The sequence below is a fragment of the Battus philenor genome, unplaced genomic scaffold, assembly GCF_028537555.1.
Source record: "Battus philenor isolate CCGP_79_NKW_IND1 unplaced genomic scaffold, ilBatPhil1.0.hap1 SCAF_12, whole genome shotgun sequence".
Taxonomy (NCBI): Eukaryota; Metazoa; Arthropoda; class Insecta; order Lepidoptera; family Papilionidae; genus Battus; species Battus philenor.
In genome coordinates this window covers 9,687,580-9,709,890 of record NW_027181674.1, presented here as the reverse complement: position 1 = coordinate 9,709,890, position 22,311 = coordinate 9,687,580, and the positions used below count along the sequence as shown (strand labels likewise).

Genomic DNA, 22,311 nt, shown 5'->3' with positions numbered 1-22,311 from the left:
ATATTTACAATTACATACATGTTTTTTTATCATAACGGAATAAATAAAGAAAGTTAATAAACTACACCGCCACTAGATTTAAAACATTATTCAGCTTTACCACTTGTTTACTCTAAAAATATTTGAATTAATAATCTTTACCCTTCGGTCATGGGATGTTTTGTTAGTTTGACAATTCAGATGTCATTCATTGAATTACATTTGTCATACAGATTTTTACCAAGTCTAAAATAAAATCCAAAAACATCCTACGAATTTAAAGAGGAAATTGTAATTATTTATTAAAGAAAATGGCTCCGAAAGCAGGCGGAGATTCAGCGAAAGTTAATTCATCGGTTTATAAAAATAAAAGCAAGCCGACTGATGTTCGGCTTAGTAACATTAATGCTGCTAAAGGTAAAAAATTCGGAATTTTGGTAATTTCATCATAATATTTCGTCTGTTTTATTTTGGGCTCCTTTCATTATAAGTGTAAAATTAGCATCGTTCTATTATGTGAATGTAGCGTAATCTTTAAATCATATATATTTTTAAACTGGCTGTTTTTATTTTTCGGTTAAAAATTTTAATGGTGCAAGTATTGTTATATATTGTCACCTTTTTGGCTTAAGGAAGTATAAAATAACAATACTCGTCATAAATGTATGATCAGTATCAATATTTTCTGTAAAAAAAAAACATTTCAAGTTGTACAATGATAGGTTTGATTACATCAATGATGACCCATCCATATGTATTAAGAATTGCATAAATATGCAGTTAGTGATTATTTAACATTATGTTAAAACATATTAAGCAATTACTTATTGCATCTTTATAAACTTTTTATAGATTTTGGATACATTGTTTTACTCTAAATTTCCTTACCAGCTAATGATTGATACAGGTGTGAGTATTACTAATATGAAAATATGGAAACTTTTTGGAAATCTTTCACTTAAAAAACAATTCTTATCAGAATGTTACTGGTTAAATTAACAATTTTTTTTGTTTTCAAATTGTAGCTGTATCAGATGCTATTCGCACAAGCTTAGGACCTCGTGGAATGGATAAAATGGTAAGACACTAATTAAGAAATATTTTTATGAATTAATTTTCTTCAAATATGTTTTCATGTTTCACTACAAATAAGTCTACTGTTTCGAAATAACTCTGTTTATACCATAGTTTTCAGGAAAATATCAATTGTCTGTTCCTCTTTTGCTACATTTGCTGAAATGCAATAATTGTAAGCAAATTACAATTGGTTTTATCAAATGTAATTGTTTATCACTATAAAGACGGGAATTTTATAAATAAATATATATAATGTGACACAGCATTATTAATCCATACAGTCACATAATTTTATACCTTCTTACTTTTGTTTTGTCTTCAGATACAAGCAGCAAATGGAGAAGTTACCATTACTAATGATGGTGCTACAATTTTGAAACAAATGAGTGTTATTCATCCAGCTGCAAAAATGGTATGCTCTTTCACAATACAGTAAATGTCCTTGCTTGTAATACAATATGATATAACACCTTATATATTGCAGTTGGTTGAGTTGTCAAGAGCCCAAGATATTGAAGCTGGAGATGGCACAACTTCTGTTGTTGTTATTGCTGGTGCTCTTTTGGATGCTGCAGAGAAACTTCTCCAAAAAGGCATTCATCCAACCGTTATTTCTGATGGATTCCAAAAGGCATTACAGATGTCATTACAGGTAAAAGTTGTGTTTATATGAAATGCTCATAACTTGTTTTTTTGTCATAGTGATTTTTTATTGCATTATTTAATAAAAGTGTTGAATTGCATGTTGCTAAGTATGTATTTATAGACCTCATCATATGTCTGATGGATCCATCAAATTATCTTTGCCACTTTGCCCTTTGTTCTCATTTTAAGAATTTTGCCCTACCTGACCACTCGGATAAAGGTTTCATTAGATATTATTTTATTAGGTCTTTGTGGTGTATTTGGAGTCTGCTACTTTTATATCATTGTTCATTGTGTTTTATTATTTTCTCGCCAATATTTTGTGATATTAATATAACTGGGGTCATAGTTCTGAATGGCTGTGATTGCATTACATGTTGTAAGTATGTTGCTAAATATAAAATTTATAAAGTCCTCCATATGCTTGGTATTAGTCATATATTTCTGTACCTAGTCCCAATAGAGTACAAAGTGGGCATTATACAACTTCTCTGAGTTTAGTGGGATGTTAGCAATGAAGAAGTGACAGCCATAATATTTTTGAAAAAAAAAAGGTATCAAAGCAATCGCAGAAGTGTATCAAGATACCATTTTACCCTTAACATGTTACTATAATCATATAGTTACATGTCATTTATTAATAATATATATGTAATTTCTTCTTTATAGGTTGTTGAAAGTATGTCAACTCCTGTTGATCTCAGCAATGAAGATGCTCTGCTTAAAGCAGCTGCTACATCACTTAATTCCAAAGTGGTGTCGCAACATTCCTCTATTTTAGCACCTATTGCAGTCCAAGCTATCTGCGCCGGTAAGTGGTTCATAGTACTTAGGTTATTTAATTTATTTGATGTATGTAATGTGAAATCTTCTATGTTTTACTGTTTATACTTATTGCAATTCATGAAAGGCGCATACAACTATTTTCGACTGGAACATATTTGGTACATTATTATCATATACATTGTGTGTATTAATTTGTTAACAGCGAAATAGTTAAGGTTACTCCTGCAGTCATTAGATATGGGCAGCACAAGACCAGTTATGGTAGGCATTTTTTGGGTGGATCTGTGCATAGCAGCGGCCATCTATCTGCTGATATGATGATGACAATGACATATTGACAGAAATGACTGATGATGAACTGATTGGACTGCTGGTGTGCAATCAATAAAACACACATTCCATAAAAAATTGTAATAAAATCGGTAATTTATTTAAAAAAAGTTTTCAGTACATCATACTTTAAATTTATTCATATTATAAAATTACCAACAGCAATCTTTTGACAAATTATTGTATAAACTACTTTCTTTATTTTCTCGAAACATGTAATTATATCTTAATTTTATCTGGCCGGCGGTAAATATAATACTTATATATTTTTGTTCATAAAAATAATTACCACTAAAGAATTATCAAATCTCTTGACAAGCTTCATTGGTCTATTATTTTTATGTAATTTATTATTTAAAAACTTGTTTTTTAGTTATGGACCCTATCCCTGGAGGAGTGGGCGCCCGCGTAGATCTTCGTGATGTCAAAGTCATCGAACGCATAGGCGGTACCGTAGAAGATACTGAATTAGTGCAAGGACTTATAATTCCACACCGTTCTGCTAATGTAAACGGTCCGCATCGTATTGAAAAAGCTAAAGTTGGACTTATTCAATTTTGCATTTCACCACCAAAAACAGACGTGAGTTAATGTCGTGTAAATATTGATAAAAACTAAACATCATAGTTACTATAAAAATACCATTTAATACTTTTTAAAATCTTTTTATGAACTAAGGTAAAAAAGTTCTCAAGTATGGAAATTAACTAACAACATTAAACAAATCACTTTATGCCACCATACGTAATTGTAACTATAACTAACTTTATGAAGCAATAATAATGCCATGACGTAACAATATTTTAATTACAAAAATTTGCTGTGTAAAATGATCATCTTTAAACAAATTTTTATTGACTGTAGAAAGACCCCGCTTAACGCGTTAGATAAGGTCCATCATAGTAGAGCATAATGCGAACAGCGCTAAATGAAGCCATCTTAACATGTAAATTATAGGGTTAGGGAAAGATAGATTAGATAGAGATAGGTACAAATCCGTTAGGTATTAAAATTAATGATTTTTTCTTAATAAAAATGAAACATTTCTTACAAAAGTTTAAACAATTTAAATGAATGTACTTATAAAAACAAATTTGCAAGTCAGCTGGACGATTCATTCCATTTGTGTTTCAATATTTCTACCCTTTTGTCAAAAAGGTTTTAAATAGTAATAATAGTAATATTCCTTTCTCGTTTTTTAAGAAGTTGTGGATAAGTTGATGAAGCATCTATAACATCCCATCTTGCTTTTGAACACCTGTCGAAATTTGGATCATTTTCTACCATTTTTTTTTTTGTTAAATTAATGCCTTGAGCTCATCATTAGAAAGACTAGCCTCTGTTACGTGAACTTTGTTTTCGACGTCTTCCACTACTACATCTAAACCAGTTTATTTCGTTAAATCCACTATTTATTCCATTATTTGGCAAAAAAAAAAACACCTTAACTGTAATGCACATTGTTAATTCTGATATTTTTTGGGTGGCTTGTATCAATTAATATTGGCGCTGTTTGTAATAACATTTAATAGACTGGCAGAAATGTTCAGTGAATCGATCCTGAGAAGTTTTCATAGTTATCCATGATTTTTTACTAAATTCTCAAATCACAGGTAAAGTTTATTTAGATATGCCTTTCTTTCATCACCCTTGGGTTTTTGGAGTGGTAAACTACTAGTGATTTTAATTTGAAATTTCAGTTTGCCTTACCACCTAGTGGAAATGTTAATTGATGTTTTGTGGCTTTAATTCCTGGTGCTCTTTCATTTCACAAGGTGGATATGTTAGTTATGGCATTTTTTTTTTCAAAAAAGACCTGTTTCCTCAACATTAAAAACCAATTCTTTGGGATAGTTTCGTTTAATTATTGTTTTTAATATTGCTGGGAATTCAACTGCCACTTTCGTACTACCACTTGATGTTTTTCCTGTAAACTTTATGTTGTAAAAATTATTTCAATATTTAAATCTATTTATCCATCCCCAACTAGCAATGAAATTTCACTTGTGCCACTTTTTGTCACAGCCTGTAAGTAATTAAAAAATTTTCTAGCTTTGTCCATTATAGTAGGATTGACTTAATGGCATTTTGCGTTCATTTTAGTCGTCAATCCATATAGACCGGTAGTTTTTGTTGTTGACGGTAGTTGTAGTTGCCGACTACAGTATTTTTTCTTAAGAACTTTTCTTTAACTGTGTCTGTAATAAATGTCCTTATTGTTGAAGTTACTGCTCTATACACATAAATTTACACTTATTATGTCAAAAAATGTTTCAAATGAAAAAATTCTATCCAGCAAAGCATTAAACAAGAAACATGACCATAATGTTTTGGATAAGTTATGTATATGTTCGGAAACCTAGCGCTATGCACAATTTCAGGCAATGCCCAGGTGAAATAAAAGAGTGCTAAACCAAAACCAGCATTATGCGGTATATTGTTTCAAATACTAATAGATAATATATAGCAACAGAAATGTTAAGGAATCAAATATCTGAATTTAGCCTCCAATTTCTCAGCATGTTTGTGAAGGTTCCACATTGAATGTAATAATTTTTAATTTATTGCTAATTATTAGATCTATTAAAAATGTTTGTAAAATATTTACAGATGGACCACAATGTGATTGTATCAGATTACGCCGCTATGGACCGTGTTTTAAAGGAAGAGCGTCAATATATTTTGAACATAGTCAAACAAATTAAGAAAGCAGGATGTAATGTTCTTTTAGTGCAAAAATCTATTTTGCGGTATGGTAGATTATTTGATATTTTGCTTTATCTGATTTATATCGTTAAGTTAATTAAATTTTTTATCTAAAAAAAACTATGTTCAGTTGAAAAATTTATTTTGGTGTACATACCTTTTAAGCAGTCTTCTGATATTGTTTATTGTAATTACATCAATATTTTGTAGATACTAGGTTTTTGCCGCTTTTAAAATGTTCAATGCCCACATGCTTCTTGTGCCAAGTTTTTTGACATATGAATTTGTCTGACGCTTGTATAATGCTTTATATATATAAAAGTGGCTTAGGTGTTATAGTGCATTTTCGTTCACTTGATGATGCGTTGTGTTAATACAGCATTGTCTACTTTTGCAAATCAATCTCACCAAGAGAAAGCAAATTGCAGAGGTCTTGCACTCAACAGTTACTATTAAAAGAATTTATGTTTACTATCAGAGTTTGTGGTGCATATAAGAAATGGCTTTATAAATAAATTGCATGAGAAGTTTTTAATATAAATCAAATAAAAAAAGACAGTCTTTAACCACAATTAACACCCTCAAAACATCACATGCTAAATTTACAGTTAAAGTAATAGTGTCTTATAGTGTGTAAGGTTGTGATAAATGTATCTTTACTTGCAAATTTCTTATACAGGGATGCTCTGAGTGATCTTGCTATACACTTCTTAGATAAAATAAAAACCATGGTCATTAAGGACATTGAGCGTGAAGACATTGAATTTGTGTGCAAGACTTTGGGCTGTCGTCCTATTGCTTCTTTAGATCACTTCACTGCAGAGAATATGGTCAATGTGGATTTGGTGGAAGAGATTAATGAACCAGGGGGCAGATATATAAAGGTAATACAACCACAAATATATTTATAATAAATATATATATTAAAATTGACCTTTCAAATAGACAATAGTGCTGTTGTTGACAGCAAGTTACTAAACATGTAATTTTTATTATCATTGAGTCATTTGCTTGCTATGTGTTGTCAACCACGTTATTCACATAAAAGTACAACTAAAAACGTCATGACTTTGGTTTCTATTAAAGAATCGCCAAGTACAAAAATAAACATATTTATAATTACTTTTTATTTATTTTTTAGCTCCTAGTGTCAAGTTTGCTGTAAAACATACATTTGTATTCTCCCTCAATTTAAACACCATTGCAATTATTTTGTGTCGTTATTAGCTATTATACTTAGTGTATACTTGCCAAGAATCATAAAATAGTGTTGAACCTAATGTTTAAAGACTGTCAATTTTACAAATAGATCCTTCAAAATATTGCAATATTGCTGATATTCAATGAATTTTATTTTTCCTCTTTTGCTTTTTATACGTTAAATTTATTATTATATGCTGGTATTATTTTTAAAGCAACTAGTTTTATTTTTGTTTACGTTTCAGATGACTGGATGTAACAATGGCGGTCGTACAGTATCCGTTTTAGTTCGCGGAACCAGCGGAGCAGTTGTAGCTGAGGCAGCACGATCTTTGCATGACGCTTTATGTGTGGTGCGTTGCGTCGCTCGTAGACCTGCGCTACTTCCTGGAGGCGGGGCGCCGGAAGCCGCAGCATCTGCAGCCCTTGCAAAAGCAGCCATAGTCGCTCCTGGAGCAGATCACTACTGCCTTCGAGCTTACGCTGATGCTTTAGAAGTTGTACCATCAACGCTCGCGGAAAACGCGGGTAAGTACGTCCCGCTACTTTTCACACTATTTTGGAATAACGTGGTTCGCCAACAAGAATAAATAAACTTTGATTCAGCATGAATTACAAAAAAATTGTATTCTATTTTAATCAGTGTTTACAGAAACTAATTCATGTAGCATCAAAATTCAATTGGTTTGAATACTACAGCCCCGGGTTTTGGTCCAGTTCATAATAAATATGTATGCTTCCTATCAAGTAGTGATGAACAGTTGCAAAATTGGTTTTATTTGTATTTTTGTTTTGTACATATGGATTGAATTTTTACTTTTAAAAAATATGATTTTTTTTTGTCAAAATGAATTGTTTGTGTTTTAATACCTATTTAGTATTGATTGCCTTATTTTAATTGCATGTTTTTTTGTAAAAAAATATTAAGTTTTTCATCTTGCACAACATTGTGGACACATGTCCCCAAATTGGTGTATTTTAGTAGTATTTCCCTATTTTTGGAAGCTATTCTTAGGAACATATCTACCAGGTAGAAAAAGAGTTGGATGTAGTTGTTTTCTTGCTACTTACTCAGCAACATTAAGTTTTTATATGTGTCACTGCTGTATTATATTTCTTTGGTTTAACAACATCTTATTCCTTTTATGGTACAGGTTTAAATCCAATCGAGACCGTGACCGAGCTGCGCGCGGCGCATGCTAGCGGCGCGGCGGGCTGCGGCGCTGGCGTCAACGTGCGTCGTGGTCGCGTTACGGATATGCGCCAGGAGCATGTTCTGCAACCGCTCCATGTCACAGCTTCTGCGCTTGGGCTCGCCACTGAGACCGTGCGTGCGATACTTAAGATCGACGATATTGTAAGTACACAATAATTTCCGTGCGCCATTTTCGTTATCTTTTTATAATTTCTTAAAATATTTGTCATGAGCTACTTTGATAATCATCAATATATAAATTTTACTTAAAGCTCAATTTCAATATTGTAAAAATAACATGATAAATCCATTTTTTTTCGATTATAACTTGGATAATTTTAATAATAATTAAGAATATTGTACATTTCGTTAAAAACAATAAAGGAAAGAAATAACTTATTTTTATATTTTTAAGTAGAATTATGGCAGTTTTTTGCTAAAATTCTGCAGTGAACAATTTTTGTAGACCCTGCAGATTTTTGGAAAAAAAATTTTTATTCATCTTATTCACGTTTTCAAATTATTCAATTTTAATGATGATTCAACCACCTGACCACATGACCACTTCTTACACTTGTAATTCTTAGTACAAAGGCGAACTTGGGACGCCTTTGGCAGTCTCTGCCAGTTCTTTAAAGTGTATTGGAGTCCACACCATCTTATGGAAAAAACTGGAGTTTTTCTTGAATTATATTGATAGTATATATATATATATATATATAAATGTATATATTAAAAATATTTTGACTATATACCATATCTTTTTAATGTATACAAATCAATGAAAAAGTTAATATATTTACATTTAAAGTTAATATGCTGAGAAATAAAACAGATGTTTAATTATTTGATCCAATATTTTGAAAATATGTATTATAATTGGGATTATTTTACTTAAAATCTAAGCCAAGCTGAACACTTGATTAATAATGTATTTTTTTTTCAGGTAAACACTATTAATTAGGGTGTCACTTTGGATTTGAGCTTCAATAACAATGAATAAAAGTATTAACTTATGTATAACAAATACTACATAATAATTGTGTTTAATTCTCTGCAGTAGAATAATATTATTATTTTCAAATAAAACGACTTTAATTCAAACAACAGTTGCTTTCTGATTTTAATGTTCTTATGCATACTAGTGTAATTATTGATTAATAAAATAAAAACATTCAATTTATTTCTTGTTTTCTTTAATCTGATATAGACAATACATAAAGCATATGTGCAATTATCGTTGATAAGGATGTATTTGGTTAGCTGCTTTAATATTGGTTTTAATAGCAGAAGGTGCTTTTGGCATAGTAGGAGCAGTTTGGCCTAATTGTGGTGCGGGTCCACGCGACTGTCCCATACCCGTGCCACCAACTCCAGGTGGTACTATAGAAGGCATACCTGGGCGAAGACCTTTTCCTGTTCCGACTGCAGTAACCAATGCATGTGTATCTGCTATACTATGAGTTGGTTGCATACCTATAAAAATGAGAAACTTAAATTATTATTACGCATTTAATAAGGTGGTGACTAGAAAATAATTTTTAGTATTTACTTTATAGTTTAAGTCCGCAGTAAAATATTAAATAATACTGCATGATATTCAGTCATCATTTTAAATAACATTAACACAAATGTTATTAAGAAACACATTTTCCTAAGAAAATTCTAGGCCAAATGGAAGAAATAAAATGGAACAGAAGATTTAAGAAGAGTATCAAAGATAGAAACATGATAAGATTGGGCAGCAGCTGACAGTCATTGAAGATGAAGCGATCCAGAAGGAACATAGTAAAAGTGTACATAGATAAGTGGTAAAAATTATTAGGCGAATACTGAGTGACGCAACAGCCTTCTGCCTGTGCTCTTGAAAAAAAACCTGGTCAATTTAAACTAAAACTTTACCCCAATCCAAACTGCAAGCCTGGAACATATCTTGGGATAAGAATATATGTCATACCTGCTGATCTCATAGAATCTCCCTCCCAATCTTCACGACCTTTTGATATAATTTCCCAAACATGGCTTATTACTTTGGTAAACTGTGCAACTTGTTTCTGCAAAATGAAAGAATTTTATAATAATAATAATTTCCAGCAAGTAGCACAACATTTTGTATAGGACCTGAATACACTGAAATATAACCTTTAGACTGCTAAGCAATTCTGGCAAAAATGCATGACAACAGGGGGTCATATTTTTACTTGATTTTGTCAAATAAAACTCTCTTATTTAGACAAATAATATTCAATGGTTCTTTATGTATTATAAAGAAACTATAAACATAAATTGCTTTTTCTTTGAAAATTAAAATTATATTTTTCTTTGATTAGCTATAATAATGTTAACATCACTACTTGTTTCTGTTCTTGCGCCATGTGGAAGTCAAACGGATCATAAATATTTTTAGTACAGTAAAAAAATGTTTAAACAAAAACAAGTTTTCAACAAATTATTAAAAATTATAAAAATGATGTAAAATTTGAATTAGCCATAGGTACAGACAAAGCAATATAGCCACTAAAATATATCTGACATTACTACTTTTTTGTAAAATATGTTTTATTTTATACAGTTGGTTACCTGTGCTGTATCATGACTTAGAGTACTGGCTTTGTGGTTGAATTGCTGTAGACGCTGTTCAGCTTGAGGCTCTGGTTTAGTTCTCAATAAATCTGGTACTAAGTCATGGGTGCATGCAGGAACACGGCCTTCAGTTAAACGGGCTAAAGCTTCATCACGTTCACAGCCCAATTGTAAAGGAAGAACCACTACAGATCGTAATGATGGAGCAACCTCAGATTGAAGAATTTTGCTAAGACCTGTCAACTTAATGAGAAAATTCCACATTACAAAACATATTGTTACTAAAAGGATATGATTGTTAGTATTAAAATGGAAAGGACTGGTCATTATGGCGACTTTTTTTGGGGGTGGCCTATGCTTTGCAGTGGGCATCAGCTGGCTGATATGATGATTAAATCATGTATCAATCAAGTAAAATTAGATTGAATATAAATTGTTGATCAAATATTTAATTTTTATTCATGTTTTTTTATAACTGGATATTTTACTAATTGCAATATTGAAAAGGTAGTGTTTAATATGCAACCATTTTACAAGTGTTGCAAAAGAATTTTCTCTGGTGCATATAGATGGATGCAAGGACAGGTTCTGAATAACCATAGCCTTATTGCCTGTGGCACAGTCAAGCAAAACCTAAACTAACTGCTCAAAAGTAGTTGAAAAAGCTTGTTTGTATGTGTTGTACCAAAGAATTGTTATCAGAACTGAATTGGAAAGTTGAGGGAGAGAGATTTGCTGTATCACAGATGTATTAGGCATCTTTTTACTGATGAATTTATCCTACTTCTAAATCTAAATAAGTATTTGTGCTTTGAAGATTATAATATATAATTTATAATATGTAATTAGCAAGTCAAAATAAGAAGTATAAAGTAAATATAAATATTGAATTAAATACAAATAGGAAAATGTTATTGAAATTTGAAAATACTTTTAATAGATACATATGTTAGTCCATGGTAAATTGAGCAAATTTAATATCTGGCCATATATTATCAAAGCTAATATTATAGATTTACCACATTACTGTTTTACTTGCCTAAGGTTTTATTCTTCTTAAAGGAAGAATGTCAAGAATGTATATCAAAATAACTAATTTCATGGTATACTGAAGCTAGAAGGACAACTTTCTGGAACTGTTTAAGTAAAACTAACTATGACAATATAAAACAAACCTTATTGTGTAGGAAGCAAAAACAAATACACTAAGTAAGTTCATTATTCTATGGCAATTAAATATATAAAATGTGAAATATAAAATTATTATAAATTTTTCTCTATGATTTTAAATTTTCAGACTGAAGCTAAGTGTAAGATAATTTAAAATAGATAAAAATAAACATTAACAGTTTATGCTTTCAAATTTACTTTAAAAGCATAAACTGTTATTTCTAAGTTTTCTCATGCGACAGGCCATTACAGAAGTTTAATTGCTATGTCTTCATCTGAAGTAAAACCATTGTGTATATTCTATTTTAATTAATTGTGCTGTATCACTGAGCTAATGAATATCAGAGGAATTAGTTGATGAAGTAAGTCCCTTTTTAAAGATGACTGAATATTGCATAGACAAGGCATTGTCTCATGTGCCCGTATTAAGAAGTTATTATTTTTTACAAAATGCCTCTTTTGAATCTATTTTTATATAATCTAGGTTTCCCTATATTTATATTTACCAAAAGACAAAGTTTGTATAAGTAGTAGACCTTTTGCAAGTTATTCTATGCATGTATCTATTCCTTAAGTTATACATGTAGTAACATTTCAAAATCATGAAGAAACATTTAGCAAAATTAAATACTCACATGTCCGGATAATATAGCGTAATTGTCCAAAAATGTCGGCCAATTAATACTTTCATATTCATTTTCTAGCTTTGTTATAAGGGCTTGAATAGCACTCTTGAGATCGTTTACCCGATTTAATATGGCATGTAAAGTAGCTTCTAGTTGTTTCTCTTCTCGTTGCATATTTAATTGATGTAAATGAATATACCTTTATTAATTTTTAGAGTAGGTGAATGATTTCATGATTTTATACCACGTACTGGTTGAATTAAAAAGACGTAAAGGGCAATGTTTATATTAACAACATGAACTGTAAAATATTTCTTGTCTCTTTGGAATGAGCTTCTGTCAAAAACATAGATTAAAGTAAACTTGCACGATCAACTTGAAAAAAAAATTAGTTTACTAGATTTTTAAAAATCAACTTAGTTATCAGTCATAAATTGAATGTACAGGAACTATTTCATAATATGAGACTGATGAGAAACATTCGAACATGTAAATCGCAAACTTACCCATAAACAGATAGACTAGGACATAATTTTCTATGATATCCAACACCGAGAAGGCCTTGTTGTTTAGGAAATAATATTTATTGATACTAAACAAATAAATACTTTTTTATAAGCATTGTTTTCTCCTGTTTACCTTAAGTATATTTGATAGTTTCATTATTTATCTTTGTTCTAGTTTTTTGATGTAGTTTATATTTATTCACTTAATAATTATAAAAAAACATACAATCTAATTATAACATTTTCACTTATATGGTTTCAGGGTAAATATTAGGGTTGGGAGGTAAAAATAACGCTAATTAAAAAATATTTAGTAATTAAAGAATTTTAATTGAAGTTGTCAATATAATGTCTAATGTAGGAAAGGCTTCTAAGTTAAAACTTGATTTCAAACAGTACTAAAAAAAAGCATCGGAGTATTATTCATAAAGCCAGATTAAATATATGACTCTATATTTACACCTGGAATGTCAAATATCGAGTTTAATTTTTATTGACACTTTCATTTTTATGACAGGAATAGGTTTTAGTAAACAAGAATACAAACTATCGAATAAAATTAAATGCTTTTTGCTTTTAGTAAAATTAAATAGATAGGTGCACTAAAAATGTGTGCTGTGGAACAGATTGCAGACTGCGGAGATATTTTAAGTTTAGGACGGTCCCTCTTTATTCCTGAAAAGGAAGGTAAGAATTTCGTAAAGATAATAAACATCTTTTCCTACTCCATTATTTTTTCTTTGTAATGTCGTTTATTTTAGATAAAAATTGGCTTACACAATGTGCTGTATCACTATCATCATGTGGTAATCTGTTGGCGGTGGGATATGGAAATCGTCTTTGTCTTCTGACTACTCAGTGGATTAATGCAAATGAGAGTAACACTTTTATAATATCCTGGAGTGGGACATTGTCCACCGATATAAGTGCCATTTTAGCATTGTCTATTTGCCCTTCACATCAGTCTTCTCAGGTTTGTATCTATTACTTACAAGAGTTATTATAGTTGTATATACATCAATGATATAATGGTTTTTTTTTATTTTGCAGAATGGTCCAGATTGGTTTTGTATCATTGTTGGATTTCAAAATGGAAATGTAGGTTTTTATACTAACACTGGTCATTTAATACTGCTTGAAAAATTGGATGAGAAACCTGTCAAGAAGATTTTGTGCCATACTGGAACTTATGGCACTTTACCAGATGATATTTATGTTATGTTTCAAGGGTATATTTGCATTTTGTCAGGGCCTAGTTTATTTCAGATTCTTCGAAATGGCAAAGCACAGTTAGCTCGTGGTAAGACTTAACTAAAATTATGTTTTTTTTTTAAAAAATCTTTGCACAATAATTAAATCTAGTAAATATAGTGTAACCATAAATCTTATCAGTTATATTATGATAATATTACATTTTATCAGTTACATTACAATGTTATTACTCAAGACATAATACTATACTGCTCTAGATGTTCTTGTTCTATTTATATAAATAAACCTTAGTTTCCTTAAAAATTTGATATATATAAAAAGATTTTAAATTAAATTATGTAAAAAAAGGCCATTTATGGTTACAGTGTTGCTTAGCATAATAATATAAATCCTTCATGCTAAGCTAGAGTTATATCCAAAATAAAAAGTGCTCTAAAACATATCCTAGTATAATGCAAAAAATAAATCTCATCATCACTATATCAATTTACTGCAAAAACGGATTTTAGTACAAGCTGGAGTCCAAGATGACTACAAAATTGAAAGTCGCAATATCAATATAAGGAAATGGTTATTTATGGAACAAGCTTCAATTAATGATGCATCTGTTGTTGGTCTGGAGCTGAAAAACACTTTTGATCATTTTTTGGCTGCTTCAACTTATGGAGGCTATGATACATGGTACAGTTCTTTAGTAAGAGTTTAAAAGAGTTTTATTTTGATACTTTTTAATATGACATAATAAACATTTTGTGTTAAATCTATTGTGTTACTTCTAATTTTATATTATTATGAATGATGTTATGTATTTGTATCATTATTTCAACCCAATGACACCCACTGCTAAGCATAGGTCTCCCCAATGATATCTATGGAGAATATACTATTATTGCCACACTTTGCAGACAAGGTGGAGATTGCAGTGTGGTATTATGGAATGCAAAGGATGCCTTTGCCCATCCTTTGAAACATTGTTTGTGAGTAGTGGCAATCCTATATAATTATTGTACAAAGTGTGTATTATATAAGATTGTATCTGTTGTTAATATTTCTATGCTTATGATTTATGGTAATTGATGATTACTCTATACAGGTATCGCTCCATTCCTCCAGTTAATAGTTTGATTCTGACAGCGGGAACTACACCATATATTGGCTTTCATTATGCTCTTGAGGGTGGTGTAACACCACCTTTACAAGATGTTGCTAGAGCTGTTGCAAACAAAATTAAATCAGCCTTACCGTAAGTTTGAATTTTTTAATTTTGTTTTTATAGGTTTGTTGGTGTTCATATGCTAACTGCTTATTTTGTGTCAAGAAAAATATAATATACTGGTAGTAATAAGCTAAAGTATTTGTATGTTCACCTACTTGTTGTAATTGAAAGTACATAATTCATTTTTATCAAGTAGTAATGAAAAGAGTAAATGCTATCCAGATTTTAGCAGATTTGACATTTTCAATATAAAAGATATATTTTTGTTATGGATTGGCATGTACCTGCAAGTAAGTAGTAAAAAAAATTAAGTTATCTTGGGAATAGTTTTTTAAACTACGAGGGTGAATCAAAAAGTTCTTAGAAGTGCATATATATGAAACCTTTTTGGATCAAGTTCGATATTCAAATTAAAGAGTGTCTATCACACTATATTTATGCAGACTGTCACTTGTTTTTGTCAGTTCGATCGCATGTAATAAATTTTTTTGTGCAACGAGTTGCTAAAAAGTCAAAATTATGGATAAAAGTGAGTTACGTGCGGTGATAAAATATCTCAGTTTGAAAAATATGTCTATGAAGGAAATTTTTTTGGACATTCAGCAGACATTAGGGGGTGATGCTGTACCCTATTCTACGGTTGCGTGCTGGGTGGCTGAATTTAAAAGAGATAGATCAAGCTGTAAAGATGACCCGCGTTCTGGGCGGCCTTCAACCTCCGTTACAGAAGAAAATGTCAAAAAGGTTGAGAATCTGGTTTTGGAAGACAGAAGAATGACTATAAAACATATAGCTGAGATCCTAAAGATATCTTTTGGTAGCGTTCAATCCATTTTAATTGATTCACTGGGGTTCAAAAAAGTGTCTGCAAGATGGGTGCCACGAATGTTAACGACGAAAACAAAAAGCGACGTTTGTAAATTTCCAAGCGTAATCTCGAAATGTTCCAGCGTGATTCGGATAATTTTTGCCGTCGTCTTGTTACCATGGATGAAACGTGGGTCCACCATTTTGATCCTGAAACTAAAAGACAAAGCATGTCTTGGAAACGACCATCCTCTCCATCCATTAAGAAATTTCGAGTTGCTCCTACCGCTGGCAAAGTTATGGCCTCTGTGTTCTGGGATAGTGAAGGAAACCTTTTTATTGATTACATGCCAAAAGGCCAGACGATTACTGGACCCTATTATGCAAATTTAATCCCGAAAGTGCGTGAAGCGATTAAAGAAAAACGTCGTGGAAAACTGTCGTTGGGCGTGTTGTTCCTTCAAGATAACGCTCCTGCTCATCGATCGGAAGTTGCGCTCAACGCAATCCGCTGTGCTGGCTTCAATCTCCTTGACCACCCACCATATTCTCCGGACTTAGCCCCAAGTGATTTTCACTTATTTCCAAAATTAAAAGAGGAAATTCGTGGAACAAAATTTCACGATAATGACGCGGTTATAGCTGCCGTAGAGGACTTTTTCGAGAGTCAAGAAAAAAAATTTTTTTCACAAGGAATAAGGAAGTTAGAAACGCGTTATTCTAAATGCATTGCATTGGAGGGAGATTATGTAGATAAATAAAATATTATTATTTAAATCTTTGCATTTCTTAATATTGATTCCAAGAATTTTTTGATTCACCCTCGTAGTTCAATTATATCATCTTTTTTATATTTAGGAAAACATTTAACATCTAAAAGTATTTCTTGTATTTTCTTATACAATTACATAGTTTTGCATGTTATAATAATTTATTACAATGAGAAATGCAGTAGATGTGTTCGAGTATAGTTTTTTAATGATTTTAAAAATAGACTAGGATTTCATCACTATGAATAATTAAGTTGATAAAGTATTTATTAATAGACTTTACCCTTTAAGTGGCTGGCTGGGTGGTGCGTCGACAGAAAATGTAGCTACAAATATCGAACCGGTGATTCGATCGGAATTGCTATCAATGCGTAACGGTGTATACGATATTCAACGCAATGGTACTTGCATAGCAATTTCACCAGATCGTCGTCTTGGAGCAATAACCGATAACTTGGGTCGTGTGGCAGTACTTGATATCAACAGTGGATATGTAATTAGGCTTTTTAAAGGCTATAGAGATGCTCAGTGTGCATTTGTTCAGGTATGCAGATTATTAAATAAAATACTTAGCATATACAACTACTTGTTAATTGTTGACTGTATTATCCCTAATTTCCTTGTAGATTTTCGACACAGATAAAGAAAAACCACAACTTGCAATTATAAAAGATATTAGGAGAGCAATATTTTTGATAATTTACAATCCCAAGAAAGGACTTATAGACATTCGTTTAATGCAAACGGGCACTCGTGTGGCAGTTTTTACAGCTACTAAAAATGGTCAACTGCTCTACAACAGTTGCGGATTGGTTGGAGCTGAAAAGAACTACACCCATAAGAAACTTAATATGCCCGAGTTTCAATGTGTTTTGATAGACTCTGATGGTAAATTAAAAAAATTTAACATACCCTTTTATTATTGTTTGGAAGGTGAACATCTACTACGCTCTAAAGACCTGCATTTATTGCGTGAAATACGAGATTATATGACAAAGCAGCATTCCTTACCAGAAGAATTTACATCCAATATTATTGAAAAAGTGAGAGCAATTAATACTTCAGAAATAAGAAAACATTGTATTGAAATGTTCATTAGAAAGGACAATGTACCAGTTGAAATTATTACATCTTGCTTAGAAATATTTTGGGACAATACTATTAAAGAAAATTATTGTAATCAGGTACCAGAAATTAAATCATATTTCGCTCAGTTGGTGTTAATATTTTATTTTTATAGAAGCATTAGTAATGATCTTAAGCTTGATGATATGAATGCAATACTCGATAAAGTGTGCAAAGATATGAACCTGCTACATACAGAAGTTGAAGTAAATGAAGAACCTACTCAAGACTTCCATCTTTTGGAAGATGACAATTGCATTTTAGAAAGATTATTAATTTTAGCCCAAGAAAATAACTTTAAAAATCAACATACCCGAGTTTCCTTTGTGGACGTCAATACAAGCAGTTACACAAAATTTATTAGTTACTTTGTATTAAATAACACCTCTAAAGAGGTCACGTTAAAACCCGATATTTCCACTGAAAAACTTGACGATTTGGGTGCAAACATATTTAAAACTTTATTTGGGTTAAAACATATCAGAAATCTAACTGAAGTTGTTAGAAAAAGTCACATCGATCCTAAAGAGATTGTTAAACTTTTGATTATTCATTTGATGAATATACCTCTTGACGAAATCAACATTGAAATAATTGAAAAGTTTATAAAAATTTTATATTATCTCTGCAAAGCTACCCACTATGCTACTAACATAAATTATAATGATATTTCCCCGTGGTGGCAAAGCGTTCGTGATATGCTAATAGAAATGCGATGTCCGTTAAGAAGTATGATTGCGGCCATGGCTTGCAAAGCTGTGGCAAGTTTTTTCGAAAGCCCTACTACTGGAAGAGAAGACGCGTGGGAATCGGTTACTAAAGAGAATGCTAAATGGGGTATACTTATCGGTAAACTGGAGGACATTTCAATTCTTAGTATCACTTTATTTTTTAAAGGAAATTTTACAGGAAATTCTTTACCTAAACTGCAAGTGGAAGAATTTAATATAAATTTAAAGTACATCTATACTAGGGGCAAAGGATCTATTACTGAACTAATAGCAAAGTGGCTTTGTAGTATGGGTGTACTTCCTGAGGCCATAGTTGCAAATGAATTAAATGATAAGTATACTGAAAATCATATAGATACTAATGAGGACATAGATGAAACTGATAGATTACTTTTAGACGATGCATTCGTGTATGTTAGGGAAAATCAGACGCTTTTCAAATGGCTGTCACTTCTTCGTCGACAATTTCCACTGAGTACTTTGGCTGACTATATTTTGGCTAATATGTGCTGGGAGTACTCAATGAGTTGGCAAAAATGTATGAAATCTAATGAGAATATTGAAGCAGTACTCCGTTGTTTAAAATATGTATCAAATTTGCACTTGCGGCTTGGTTTATATTCTATTATTTGGTCTACATACGTCAAGCATATATTCGAAATAAGTTGCCGCTTAGTCAACAAAGTCGGAAAATTACCTAAAGACCATCTATGTTTACAAGATTTAGGATTTAACAGCGAAATTTTAACAAGTTTTCTTCAAATTGCAACACAGTACCTTCACGATTTTTATGTTTGTTCAAAAACATCAAGTGTTCAAGATAAAGTACCCATAAAATTTGAAAAAATCTGGGACGAGAGCATGCCTTCCTTGGTAGAAGTTGCACAAGATATGAAAAATGTTGATAACCACATCCTAAGTCTCAATTATCAAATTTCTTGTACAATCAGCTACCAGTGTAATTTTAACGTAAAATTTCCGAAAGCATTGGAAACATTATATGACATTGATTATCAATGTCTTATCGAGGCGCTTGTTGGTAATGTTGTTCAAAGAGATGTAAGCATTAAGACATCTACGAAAACATTAAATTCTAGAATGAAATTTTTGACAAAATTGATACGCGCAGCAGTTGAGACTATTACTTGTGTGAATAACTATGGTACAAATTTTGCTTACAATACCGAGGATTGCATGCGATGGATTGAAAACATAAGTAATCTGGCAGAATTATGGAACGTCGAAGAATATTTCGTAAAACATCAGTATGTAAGTAATTCACGTGTACACACAAATAACAAAGTCAATTGACATCATCGGAGTTATGAAATAAAGTTTTACAAAGTAAAAGCTTCGTTCTCACCTTGTCACTTACGAACCTAACATTTTAGCAATATACTATTGTATATGGCTTGTATTGATAACATTGAGTTTAGTACTATCTAGGTTTTCTCACAATCTATTTACTTCTGATTTATTTTTCATTAACAACAGCAGCAGAGAAGAGCATCGCATGGTTGTCAAACCAATATTTAGGATATGCAACCAATGAAAATCACGAGAGAAATGAAATTTTCTTATAAAATAGTTTTTGTAACTAAGCATTATATATAATGATAAATTTGCGTGTACCATACGTTTTAACCATTTGACAATGGCTATAAGTTTTACATTCTGTGGATGATTATTTAATATATGTATTACCAAAATAATAAGACTTCTCAAATTACCTCTTTATTTTAGACTGTCGGATTATATCATTTGGGCTATGATGAACTTGCTCAAAGTTTGGTTGGTTCGGTGACACATCCTGAAAATTTACTGATTCCAATAGTTGCCATAACAATACAGAGGCTGAAACGTAGTCTAGAGAAGTGCACAAATCAACCAGAATGGATTGTTGCAGTTCCACCACAACTTTACAAGCGCCTACAGAATACGGTAATTTTGTTTTCAAAAAATATTCTAAAAAAATGCGTCCGTTATATTATAACGAAAATTATAACTGACTAAATTTCTAACAAGTTGTAATATTTTACAGGCAATGGATGTCTCCGTTCCAGCCAACCCTTCTTTATCAACAACCATGTTAATATTACAAAAGCTTTTATCTCAGATCGATAAAAAGATTTCTATCGAGGCTTCGGTCGACTACCAAAACATCAAACTAGCAGAATTAATAGTTGAATCTTGCGAAGTATTATTACGTAAGAATTTGGGGTAAAGTTATTAATAAGTGGTTATATAATGTAAAATAAATTCATCCCCTTACGATGATCTCATGACTATCGGCGTGTGTAAATATTGAATTATATAATATTGCTAAATATGTTATTGCTTTTTATGTTATAGGTATAATTGTCATCGCTGGAGTCGTGTTTTTATTTTGATCTTTTCTATTTCTTATAAAATAAGATTATAAAACGTTAAAAAACAAAATATTGGCTTGGTCGCTAAATTGTGAAATAAATTTGTATTTATAGTTCCATTGCATTTTGTCCACCAGACCATTTTGTCCAGTCCATAGGGTGACCATCTATACTATTAATTGCTAAGGAAAATATTATTAAATACATATGCTGAATTTAATTGTACGTAGAATCTGTAATGAAAGCTGTAGATTTTAAACGTTTGACGGCCTTGGGATAAAAGTTAAAACTTGCTACAATGAAAAAGTGTAAAGATGAAATTAACTAAGTCATATAGAAACAGTAATTTTCTATATCGCGATAATACCTGGTTATCATGTTCATATATTATAAAGAAATAAAATAATTATTAGTAAAATTTATTAAATTACGCAATTACAAACTTCACATAAATTATATGTTACCTTAAAATTTTCATATATAATTTTTATTACATTAAAATTAACAATGGCAACACTTATGCTAAATAGTTTACAAATAAAATGTTTAAATAAAATTTAAACCTCCTTTTCCTTTCCATCTGTTATGGTTTGTTTTTATTTATAACTTTTTATATTTGTATTTAAAATTTTCACGTTTTTGATTGACTTTGACCTGGACTACTATGGCCTTATAGAACTTTTTCTATTGTTATTTACCTATTTCATATAGACATTTACTCAAATTTCTTTCGTGACGTACTCCGGCAACGTCTAAATTCTGTAATTGTTTGTATCATATAGAAAATTTTGCTACGTCTTAGGCGAAGATGCCGTAATACCTACTCTGTAGGGGGAATAGACCTCACTCAGTAATGGCGTTTACCTTCATAACTCTATCAAAATGTAATGTAGCAAGCAGTATACTACATTGCGTGAAGCGCGAGGGGAGGGAGCGATTAACAGACGGCGATGGAAACAGACATCAGAGCGCGTCTTGTGACCGGCAAGTGAGTTTCCTCGTTAGTGACCGCGCTGATCTAATTTTGGTTTTGTGTTTTTTGATACTAAGTCTAAAAACTAATGCTTATTTAATTATTAATTTTACATTCAGTTTTCAACAATAGTGATTTTTTTTATTTCAAAATTAATAACTAAACGTGCGGTTCTAGTGCTCTTCTGAGCGCCTTAACCCTTTATTGACCTAATTTTTTTATAGTCGTAGGTATGCAAAGGAGCGGCCAAAGGAAAACCGCTAAGACGGCTTAGATCGGAGAAGGCCTTCAATCTGCTAAAACTG

At 31.2% G+C, this 22,311-nt stretch overlaps 3 protein-coding genes across 3 annotated transcripts; 2 read left to right on the top strand and 1 right to left on the bottom strand.

The window, feature by feature from the left end:
- The first annotated feature begins 167 nt into the window (after nt 1-167).
- Nucleotides 168-9,101, top strand: CCT4 (chaperonin containing TCP1 subunit 4). Its single transcript, XM_068776385.1, has 11 exons — nt 168-396; nt 1,005-1,057; nt 1,379-1,468; nt 1,541-1,708; nt 2,371-2,512; nt 3,191-3,399; nt 5,428-5,567; nt 6,203-6,407; nt 6,969-7,251; nt 7,878-8,080; nt 8,865-9,101. The coding sequence occupies exons 1-11, from the start codon at nt 291-293 to the stop codon at nt 8,880-8,882; spliced, it is 1,617 nt and encodes a 538-aa protein (XP_068632486.1). The 5' UTR covers nt 168-290; the 3' UTR covers nt 8,883-9,101.
- On the bottom strand, nt 9,063-12,631 carry MED8 (mediator complex subunit 8). Its single transcript, XM_068776386.1, has 4 exons — nt 12,307-12,631; nt 10,499-10,744; nt 9,876-9,972; nt 9,063-9,394 (listed from the first exon to the last, which is right to left on the bottom strand). Exons 1-4 carry the CDS (start codon nt 12,469-12,471, stop codon nt 9,153-9,155), a joined length of 750 nt encoding a protein of 249 aa, XP_068632487.1. The 5' UTR covers nt 12,472-12,631; the 3' UTR covers nt 9,063-9,152.
- A 639-nt stretch (nt 12,632-13,270) lies between these two features.
- On the top strand, nt 13,271-21,437 carry Rab3-GAP (Rab3 GTPase activating protein). The gene is made up of 9 exons (XM_068776601.1): nt 13,271-13,490; nt 13,565-13,776; nt 13,854-14,103; nt 14,525-14,696; nt 15,109-15,258; nt 17,100-17,352; nt 17,435-19,933; nt 20,408-20,605; nt 20,706-21,437. The coding sequence occupies exons 1-9, from the start codon at nt 13,412-13,414 to the stop codon at nt 20,886-20,888; spliced, it is 3,996 nt and encodes a 1,331-aa protein (XP_068632702.1). The 5' UTR covers nt 13,271-13,411; the 3' UTR covers nt 20,889-21,437.
- Nucleotides 21,438-22,311: the final 874 nt, after the last annotated feature.